At 38.6% G+C, this 11,756-nt stretch overlaps 1 protein-coding gene across 2 annotated transcripts in view; it reads right to left on the bottom strand.

The window, feature by feature from the left end:
• Positions 1 to 2,277: 2,277 nt before the first annotated feature.
• The window catches only part of glis3 (GLIS family zinc finger 3), a 477,161-nt gene continuing 467,682 nt past the window's right edge, over positions 2,278 to 11,756 (bottom strand). For both annotated transcript variants that reach the window (XM_055632800.1, XM_055632799.1), the window contains one exon: positions 2,278 to 5,216. In XM_055632800.1, the coding sequence (XP_055488775.1) occupies positions 5,080 to 5,216 (137 nt within the window). In that variant the 3' untranslated portion in view covers positions 2,278 to 5,079. The remainder of the gene's footprint in view (positions 5,217 to 11,756) is intronic.

The following is an 11,756-nucleotide window of genomic DNA, read 5'->3' as shown; positions in this document are numbered from 1 at the left end:
TGACAAGAAGTAAAGAAAGAGTACTGGAAGGAGAGTGAGAACCTTGTAACATAGTGAAAAGACAACAATCTCTCCCTCAATGTCAGCAAGATAAAGGAGGTTGTGAATGACTTCAGGAAGTGAAACAGTCCATACACCCTGTATACACCCATACATCACTGGAGTGGAGATAGTTAAAAGCAAGTTTCTTGGAATAAGTATCACCAGCAATTTGCCCTTGGCCAGTCACATTGAAACTATGGCCAAGAAAACATATCAATGCCTCCACTTCCTTGGAAGGCTTAGGAGGTTTGGCATGCATCAACGACTCTCTCCGACTTCTACAAATGTGCCATACAAGGCAGCTTATCGGGATGCATCACAGCCTGGGAACAGTTCCATCCAAGACTGCAACAAATTGCAGACACTTGAGGATGTAGCCCAGACCATCACACAGACAAGCCTCCCTTCCATCGACTTCATCTACAACAGCATAATAAAGGACCAGTCTCATCCCAATCATTCCCTTTTTCCCTTTTCTATAAGGCAGGAAATACAGGTTTGAAATCACATACCTCCAGATTCAGGAACAGTTACTTTCAAACTGTTATCAGGCAATGAATAGTTCTCTCATCAGCTGGAATGTGGTTCTAACCTCCCACCTACCTCATTGGAGAACTTTGAACTTTCTTTAATTGGACAATTGGAATTTGATGTTATATCTTTGCACTAAATGTTATTCCCTTTATCTTTTATCTTTGCACTGATTGATTGTATTCCTGGATAGTATTTCCTCTTGACTGGATAGCACACAAATAAAAAACCTTTTCACTGTATCTTGGTACATGTGACAATAATACACAAAACTAAACTAAAAACTAAACTTTCTCTATCAGCCTACCATGCGGGGCTTCATCAAAATCACTTTTGTCCTAAACTATTAAACCCATCTCTTAATCGCTTTCTCATACTTTCTGATTAGAAATACCAAAAATATACATTTCAAGGTGTTAAAAGTATTTCTAAATTAAACACTATAAACATTACAGCAAAATTAAATACCAGATCTAAACATTTTAAAGCTCAAAAGCGGTTTAAATTAATAGTAATAAAATAATGAAAGCTTATTAGTCTAAAATTGCTCTTGTAGTGCAGATGTGCAGTTTTACTAACTCTTGAGATTGTTACTTACTTCACTTCATCTCCTACCAATGTGTCAAAATCACTATGAAAATGTCACATGCAACCTTCAAACCTTATTTTATCTACCTCATGAAGCATGAGCAAACCAGTCCTATTTTCCTTTATTATTTATTTGTTGCTTTACACTAAATTTAAAGTTTTTATGGCCCTGGACCCTTAGGAAAAATGTGATTGCCTCACTGGAGAATGAATCCCAAATGTGAACACAAGGAAATTAATTGTAACATTGATTTTAAATCCTCAAGATATTTTTAGCTCATAAAGGCAAAAGTTGCATTGCTAATGAAAATGCTGCATTCACAGATACATTTGAACTGATAATAGGCAGAATATTTAGACAATAGACAATAGATAATAGACAATAGATGCAGGAGTAGGCCATTCGGCCCTTCAAGCTAGCACCGCCATTCAATGTGATCAGGGCTGATCATCCCCAATCAGTACCCCTTCTCCCCATATCCCCTGACTCCACTATTTTTAAGAGCCCTATCTAGCTCTCTCTTGAAAGCATCCAGAGAGCCTGCCTCCACCACCCTCTGAGGCAGAGAATTCCACACTCACTATTCTGTGTGAGAAAAGATAGCTGATGAGAGAACTGTTCAGTTGCCTGTTAACAGTTGGAAGTAACTGTTCCTGAATCTGGAGGTATGTGATTTCAAACCTGTATATCCTGCCTTATAGAAAAGGGAAGAAGGGGATGATTGGGATGAGACTGGTCCTTGATTCTGCTGGTGTAGACGCAGTCGATGGAAGGGAGGCTTGTCTGTGTGATGGTCTGTGCTACATCCTCAAGTCTCTGTGATAAATACTCCAGCAAACTATGAATAACATAAGCACTGTTCAATGTAACTATATACTGTAAATAATTTTAACCTCACTGGTCTCAGATTAAGTCTTCACTTGACTTCTAATGACATTGCCATTTCAGCTCTTCTCATTAAAATATTAAATAAAGGTGATTCCCATACAAACGTAAACTATCAGCAAAATTGTCATCAGGGTGCTTGCGAATGACATGATCAGATAATGCAAATATTATACCTTGGTATGGGTGAAGAAGTAGAGTTAAATAATAAAAACCTAATTAGTCATTTAGCCATTTCAAAAGTTTTATTTCGAGCAATTCCCATAGGATAAAAATTGCAAAAAAAAAGATCCATTCCAGGTGCCGAAGTTTTATGACAGTTATTTCACAGCAATAGAATCTACATTTCAAATCAAATCCAATCCTAGTCTTTGCCAAGAATAAAACAAAAGCCTCATTAGCAAAGACCTTAAAGGATATTTCTGTTTTTGATTATATAAAGAAAGTAGCACAAGTCCTCGGTAATAATAGTAAAACAAGTGAAAAAATCTACTTTATTTTTCAATACATCCTTCATTTGTTTAAGTGCTGACAGAGATCCAGTTTCAATCTTGTACCATTTTCAGAGAAATTATTCTGAGAATTATTTTGTGCCCAAAATAGTAAACCATTTAAAGCAAACGAATAATATGAATGAGAAAAAATAATTTATCAAAGTTATAATAAACCACAAGACTACATTATATGTTAATGAAGAAGTAGTGATTAACCTATTCTGCTGAAAATTCAAGCTATAGCAACATAATTTCCAATATGTTGTATATGTAGTATTGGGCAACACAATCAACCAAATATACAATCAAATTTGCAATTAAAAATCTACATGTGAAGATATATGAAATATATACAAGCTCTATAAAACCATGCAAAAACCATAATACATCATTTTCTATTCAAAAGTGCTTCCAGAACTATATTATGCAGAAAGCTCCAACATATGTACAGATTGCTTTAAACGTTTTAACATGGATAATTTTATTTTGTTACATTATTACTGGATGGGGAAAAGATCCGTTGTTATGTTTTTGAGAATAATCCAATACCAGTTAGAGGAAACATGGCTCAAGAATCTTTTATTGTGAACTTTATAAAACAATAGGAAAGAGGACTAGAAGGAAGTTCAAAGCAGAATCTGAACCGATCTGAATAATGCTAGGGGCATATATTGTAAAGGAATGGAGATCTCACGTGAGGAGGATGCATTATAGAAACAGGGGTAGACCTGTTATAATTTTGGACATACATATCTCATTTTTCATGCTATTCTATAATTCCTCTGTCACAGATGGAGTAAGAGGCTATTGATTTTACAAAACTTGGGTGAAAAATAAAGATGCTTACTGAAGGATCAGAAGAAGGAAGAAAACAGTGGAGTAGTAGATAAAACAGATTTAGGAGGTTAAATAACACCAGGCTTGCATTTAAAAACATGCAAATTGCAGAAGCATGTGAAACATGAGGTTAGTATTGGATTCTGTTGTTTTGAGGTCTTATCAAACTATTTTAAAAGAGGCAATTATGTGTTATACCTTGTCTTCAAAAACCAAATGATTTTAAGCGACACAATTGTTCTGGGGATTAGGGAAATTATATTCTGGTTTGTTTAGTCCCTGATCTGGGCTATACTAAAATATACTAGGACGAATGCCCTGACAGAAGGGATGTGAAGTTCAAGTGGACCAAGACAAGGGTAAGTTACAACATATCTTTATAAAAAACAATACAAATAAATTACTGCATAAAAAATAATTCTTAAAGTTATAAAACTGCTCATTAGTGATAACGGTCAGAATATTGTGTGTAAGAAAAATTAGGAAGTGAATTTTATTCTTAACTTTGAGATATCGTTCCGTACAGTGGTTGTGATAACATTGGTTTATTTCTTCTGGAAACCATAGAAAATAGGTGCAGGAGGAAGCCATTCGGCCCTTCGAGCCACCGCTGTGTCCTCTATTTTAAAAACTTGTGCAATTCGCGGATTGCATTTATAAAAGTCACATCTTTAAATTTGCAGTACAACATTTTGAAACAGCAGCTTCACCAAATGCCAAAAAGTGCTCAATATTTTAATTCTAGGTGTTGGCTTCAGCAAACTATGGATTTCAAATTCAATCTGTTGGGCTTCTCAATTAATTTAGGTTGTGAAACGTAACATTCTCTCTAACTTAAAATCTACAAGGAAATGACCAAGATTCACTTTATGAAAGGGTTTATCACTCTTTCACAATCTATTTCTCCTTCATTTTGAATAAAAACATCATAATATTAAAAAATGTAAATATGGGACACATCATGCATGAGTTATAAAACTATGGCACGTGTGAAATATGTATGTAAATAGGAGATAGGGTAAAACAAAATTCAAACAACCTGTCAAAACCACAAAATAAATCTGTTCTGGAAGCTTCTCTTCACAAGCAATCTTACATGATTCAATATAACACTGCAATGTTTTGTTGCAAAATTAAGATTTTGTTTGCATCACTGTTAGTTGGAACTTTCACCCATGTACCAAGTCCCAAAGTTAAAACAAATGGGTGACTGAGTTGTTCATTTGACACTGCCATGTGCATTGTCCTTAGTGTGGAACCACTACAGCACAATATCTGTTCGCCATATTGGTGAAAGCACAATTTTTTTCTGTATTTTATGTTTGAGGAAAGTAACAAAGCAGATTAATTAAAAAGCAAGAACACGCCATATAAAACATACAACCTTTCATATAAATTGTGAATTCTCTGTTCTTTCTCAGGTAGTTTGTAATTTGGCAATAGGTGAATTGGCCTTGGTTTGATTCCTTGGCTACTTCACTTCTATGAAGTACTTCCATTGCAAATGCGTTTCACCTTCTTCCACTCAGCTGCTGATTTACAAGAATAGTGTGCTTTCTCTCTGTGAGAGATAAGGGGTGTAGACTGTAGTCTGAATTCACCAGAATACCCTCATTGAGTATCAAAGAGTTTAAGAATTTGTTTAAGATGAAAGAAAAAAAAGAGGAATTGTCTCCTTGTAGTCCTTCTTTGCCCTTGTTTTCATCCCTCTGTGTAAATGGAAGACAGCTGACTAGGGCAACGATCAATTGCATTAATTTGGAGGAAACCACTGTCTTCAGGACAATTCCGTACCGAGTCACTGAAAATCCCAGGGGAAGTTGCTTGAAAGTCATAAACTGAAAATTGAAAAAATATATTAATATGATGAGCAGAATAAGAACAAACTAACCTCAAAATCCATAAGTGTGTAGGCCTAACAGTCTCAGTTCCAAGTAAACTTTATTACATAAATGAAATCCAAAATATTACTCTGGTTCTTTCCAAATTACCGCAGCAATTTATGAACTCAGGTTAAAGGTTTTCTGTTGAGGTGCCCAGTTTTAGTTTTACAAGATTTTCGGAGTCCGAGGATGTACTTGTCAGGCCTTGGTGATTTATCTAACTTAATGTGCTTTAGACTGTCGACAATTCCTCTTTTATAATTAGTACTGTACGTGATCTTGATCAAAACTCCTTTGCCTCAATTCCTTACCTTCCAAGATACTCTCCCCATTAAAAAACAGATGAGAATTATTCATTTAATGTCTCATCCATTTCTTGTGGTTCTACACAATGACAGCCTGCTGATCTTCAATGTGACCTGTTCTTTCCTTAACAACATTTATTCAATATACCAGTAGAATCTCTTGGGATTTCCCTTTACCTTGTCTGCCTGCTCCATTCCATGTCCTTTTTTGCCCTCCTGATTGCCTTCTTAAGTGAATTCCTACACTTCTGTACTCATAGACAGGGCCGGCCTTAGGAGGTGCGGGGCCCAATTGGGAACAATTGGTGAGCCTGCACTGCATCGTATAAAGGATGCTGTTACTAAAAGCAATGCAAAAGGGATTCAACACTCCCGCACATTCAGCAACAGTCCAAGCAACTGCAGACTGCAATACAGTCTTCTCCAGACGATGATTAGCGGCACTAGCACAGAGCCCTTAGGCGCGGGGCCCAATTGGGAGCAATTGGTCCAATTGGCTAAGGCTGGCCCTGCTCATAGAGGTGCTCTCTTGATCCCAACGGCCTCAATCGCATGTATGCTTCCTTTTGTAAATTAGGGTCTCACCATCTCTTGTCAACCAAGGGTTTCCAAAACCTGCCCCTGCCTTGCCCTTCACCCTAACAGGATCATGCTGTCCCTGTACTCCTGCAATCTCACTTTTGAAAGCTTCCCTTATCCCCAGAATCTCCAGCTTCTGCAAACAGACTCTCCCAAATGACCTCTAATGCCTCGAAAATCAGCCTTGCTCCAATTTAGGACCTTAACTTTGAGCCAGTCTAATCCATAACTATCAAAACTAATATCTCTTCTCAGTCTATAAGAATCCACATTAACTTTAGATAATCTATTATTTCTTTTATGTATCTATAAAAGCTCTCACGATTGGTTTTTATATTTCTTGCTAGCCTACTCATATTCTACTTTCCATTTCTTTATCAATGCTTGAACTCGTTTTCTGACTTCTGAAAATTTCCAAATGCTCAAACTTACTGTTTTTTTTGCAACTTAAAAACCTTTTCATTGGATTTAATACTATCAATCTATCTTGATAGCCATGACTGAGACACTTCTCCTGCAGTTTCATCTGCCTTATTACATAGAAATCATGTATTATTTATTGCATTATTAGCCAATGCTTGTTTATTATCACACCTTTTCATGTAGTTTTCCAATCTAACCGACTCTTAGCACTAGCTTGCTTTATTCAGATTTAAAATCCTAGCTTCAGATTGAACCCAACGACTTACCAAATGATTTTATATAAAATGTTATCTTATTACGATCATTAGTCCCTGACTGCCAGATCATCCTTAGTCATTGCACAATACTTGAATTAAAACAACATGTTCCCTTTTTGTTTAATTATATTTATTACATGAATGTTCCCTTCACAACAATAGCCTTGTTCTGGCTTGGCCAGTCAACATGTAAATTAATGACCCCGCAATTATTATATTACCTTAGTTACATACACTTCTAATTTTTACGATTTTGTTCCCTGTGCCCTGCATTACTAATACCCTTTGTTCTGGCTTGGCCAGTCTAAATGTAAATGATTGCATTACTAACACCCTTTTGGATACAGTTGGGGAGGGGGTTGACTATTTGAAGGAGAGCATCATGAGCAGTCAGGTCTGTCGTCTCAGTCTGCCTTCACCCATTCCTTCTCTCCAGAGATGCTGCCTGTCCAACTGAGTTACTCCAACTTTTGTGTCTATTTTCGGCTTAAACCAGCAACTGCAGTTCCTTCTTACACGTCTCAGTCTGGCTCTGAGGCACGGCACGGGTGAAGTCAGGTAGAGGCATATTGATATGAGAATCATTAGCCAGGGAGACAGATAGGAGAATCTGTCGCAGCAAATGAGACTCTAAGATGATGTGTTACGTCCCTGGTGCCAGAGTCCAGGATGTCTCGAGCAGTTGGAGAACACTCTCAAAGGGGTGGATGAGCAGCCAGAAGTTGCCTTGCACATTGGCACAAATGACATAGCTATGAGAAGTGGTAAGTTCCTATGGCGTAAATGTAGGGAGTTAGGCGAAAGACTTGGATATGTGATTCACTCAGAAACTAGTCCTACCACATTTCAAGTGAAGCCCAACCCAATGGAAGAGCTCCTTTTTCCCCAGTATAGATGCCGATGGCATATTAACTGAAACTCATCTCCCCCACTATACAGTGCATTCAGAAAGTATTCAGACCCCTTCACTTTTTCCACATTTTGTTACGTTACAGCCTTATTCTAAAATGGATTAAATTTATTTTTTTTATCAGCAATGTACACACAATAGCCCACAATAAAATAAGTGAAAACAGGTGTTTAGAAATTTTTGCAAAATAATTAAAAATAAATAACTGAAATATCACATTTACATAAGTATTCAGACCCTTTACTCAGTACTTTATTGAGGCACATTTGGCAGTGATTACAACCTCAAGTCTTCTTGGGTATCACACTACAAGCTTGGCACACCTGTATTTGGGTTATTTATCCCATTCTTCAATGCAGATCCTCTCAAGCTCTGTCAGGTTGGATGGGGAGTGTTGATGCACAGCTATTTTCAGGTCCCTCCAGAGATGTTCGATCGGGTTCAAGTCCGGGCTCTAGCCGGGCCACTTACGGACATTCACAGACTTGTCACAAAGCCACTCCTGCGTTGTCTTGGACGTGAGCTTTAGGTCGTTGTCCTGTTGGAAGGTGAATGTCTGCCCCAGTCCGAGGTCCTGAACGCTCTGGAGCAGGTTTTCATCAAGGATCTCTCTATACTTTGCTCCGTTCATCTTTACCTCGATCCTGACTGGTCTCCCAGTTCCTACCGCTGAAAAACATCTCTACAGCATGATGCTGCCACCACCATGCTTCATCGTAGATATGGTATTGGCCAGGTGATGAGCGGTGCCTGTTTTCCTCCAGACGTGACACTTGGCATTCAGGCCAAAGAGTTCAATCTTGGTTTCATCAGTCCAGGGAATTTTGTTTAGGTGTCTTTTGGCAAACTCCAAGCGGGCTGTCATGTGCCTTTAACTGAGGAGTGGCTTCTGTCTGGCCACTCTACAATAAAGGCCTGATTGGTGGAGTGCTGCAGATATAGTTGTCCTTCTGGAAGTTTCTCCCATCTCCACAGAGGAACTCTGGAGCTCTGTCAGAGTGACCATCGGATTCTTGGTCACCTCCCTGAATATGTTAGTAAGTCTCTACCCTAAGGCCCTTCTCCCCCGATTGCTCAGTTTGGCCAGGCTCTATGAAGAGTCCTGGTGGTTTCAAAGTTTTATTTAAGAATGACGGAGGCCACTGTGCTCTTCGGGACCTGCAATGCTCCAAAAAATGTTTTATACCCTTCCCCAGATCTGTGTCTCAACACAATCCTGTCTCGGAGGTCTACAGACAATTCCTTCGTCTTCATGGCTTGTTTTTTGCTCTGACATGCACTGTCAACTGTGGGACCTTATATAGACAGGTGTGTGCCTTTCCAAATCATGTCCAATCAATTTAATTTACCACTTGTAGACTCCTATCAAGTTGTAGAAACATCTCAAGGATAATTAATGGAAACACGATGCACCAAAGCTCAATTTTGAGAGTCACAGCAAAGGGTCTGAATACTTACGTAAATGTGTTAAATCAGTTATTTATTTTTAATTATTTTGCAATAATTACTAAACACCTGTTTTCGTTTTTATATTATGAGGTATTGTGTGTAGATTGATGATTACAAAAAAATGACTGTAACCAATTTTAGAATAAGGCTGTAATGTAACAAAATGTGGAAAAAGTGAAGGGTCTGAATATTTTCTCAATGCACTGTATATGGGGGTGGCACAGTAGCGCAGCTGGTAGAGCTGCTGCCTCACAACACCACAGACCTGGTTTTGATGTGACCTTGCGTATCAACTGTGTGGAGTTTGCACGTTCTCCCTGTGACTGTGTGGGCTTCCTCTGGGTATTCCAGTTTCCTCCCGCATCCCAAAGATGCGCAATTTAAAGTGGGATACCATAAAACTAATGGTTGGTACGGACTTGGTGGGCTGACAGGCCTGTTTCTATAAACTAAACTAAACAAAACTTCACAAAACTAAACTAAACCAAACTAAAATGCAGGTCCTCAAGGGAAAGTATAGCTGCATTAGTGATATCCAGATGATTTCCAGTGCTATGTGCTACCGAGGGAAGGAATAAGAAGATAGAAGAGGTGAATGCTTGGCTGAGGAGTTGATGCAGGAGTCAGGGATTCACATTCCTGGATCATGGAGCACTTTTCTAGGGTTGGGGTGCCCCGTAGAAGAGGGACAGGTTGCATCTGAGCTGGAGAGGAAACAGTATCCTGAGGTTAGCAAATGTTACGTAGGAAGGTTTAAACCAGGTTGGCAGGGGGAACAGGATCCAGTGTGGTGCTGAGGCAAATGGGAAACTGGAAGTTGGCATAGAAGACTACAAGACAGAAAGATCAGTAGACAGGAAGGCAAGAGCATGCAGAGAGCGAGGAAAGATGTTTAGATTAAAATGTATTTATTTGAGTGCTTGAGGCCTGAACTCAGGGCGTGAATAGGTGCATGCGATTGGGAGGTTGCAGCCATCTCAGAAATCTGGCCAAGAGAGGGACAGGATTGGGCAGCTTAAAGTTCCGGGATAAATGTACTACAGGCGATATAGAGGTGGGGGTACAAGAGGAGGGAAAGTTGCTTCATTGATCAAAGAGAACATCAGGGCAGTATTCCTAGATGATAATACTGTAGGTTTGTCTGGGGAGGCTGTATGAGTGGAGTCGAGAAGTAAAAAGGGATGATCATACTGCTGGTATTGTATTATAGGCCCCTAAATGCAAATTATGCAAACATTTATCTTGCTTTTGTTGCAATTTCCCTTTGTAGTTCTCTTTATTTACTTTCAATCTTGGCTGCTCATGTTCCTGAGCGAGGTTTTCGTCCTTGTCTAGCCTATTCCATTAACTTCACAACAAAAGGATTTAACTCCAAGTTCATTTCCATTTCTGAGGACATGTCTTTAATCCTGGCACCTGGCACATGCTTGTTGCTGCAGAGAGATCATCTATCCTCTTAACTGTACCATCCCCTATTACAATGATGCAGCAATCTGCTTGCTGGTCTGACCAGCAGTCTCTACTCTCATTCACAGAACCTCATACCGGTTGGACAGATGCAAGGGCTAAGGTTTCTTCAACAATATATTTTGGATCCGTTACCTGCCTCATTCAGTCACATCCTCCTGTCCCTCTTCGTTGTCCAATTCATAAGATTATGTGGTAAGAGTAGAATTAGGCCATTTGGTCCATCAAGACTACTCCGCTATTCAATCATGGCTGATCTATATCTCCCTCCTAACTCCATTCTCCTGAAAACTGTAATGTCCAGGTTCAAGAACAGCTTCTTCCCTACAGCCATGAGGCTATTAAACACTACAACCTCAAATAAGCTCTGAACTACAATAAACTATTATCATTTTTATTATTATTGCAAGACTATTGTTTGTTTTTTGTGTTTATGTATGTGTGTGTGTATATATATATATATATATATATTATATATATATATATAAATGTGTGTGTGTATACTTGTGAGTATGTGTATATATACACACTAAACATTTTTTGTTTTTTCTATCTCGTTTATTGTTTACAATGTACTATGTTTACACTGCTGCAGCAAGTAAGAATTTCATTGTTCTATCTGGGACATATGACAATAAAACACTCTTGACTTGACTCGCTTGATATGAACAATCCAGTATCAACAAAGGTGCATGTTGGTCTTTTTATTTGAGATATGCTACTTTTTTAAACTCTATAGAACAATTTGTTTGCACTTAAATATTGAACTAAACTATGCATTTTAACTACTGAAACTATATTTGATCATGACCACATTATATATTTTTTATACCTAAAGGCTATGAAAACTCAAAAACTCAGGCAATGATGGTCCAGTTTTATACAGCCATCATAGAGTCCGCCCTCACCTTCTCCATCATGGTCTGATTTGGCTCAGCCACCAAGCATGACATCCGGAGGCTGCAGCACATCGTTCGATCAACCGAGAAGGTTGTTGGCTGCAATTCCCCACATTGACAAACTGTACAATGCAAGGGCCAGGAAGCGAGTGGGTAAGATCATCTCTGACCCCTCTCACCCTGGCCACAAACACTTTGAAGCACTT

Source organism: Leucoraja erinacea, chromosome 3, assembly GCF_028641065.1.
Source record: "Leucoraja erinacea ecotype New England chromosome 3, Leri_hhj_1, whole genome shotgun sequence".
Classification (NCBI taxonomy): Eukaryota; Metazoa; Chordata; class Chondrichthyes; order Rajiformes; family Rajidae; genus Leucoraja; species Leucoraja erinaceus.
The sequence above is the reverse complement of the archived record's forward strand: the minus strand, read 5'-3'. Positions and strand labels throughout refer to the sequence as shown.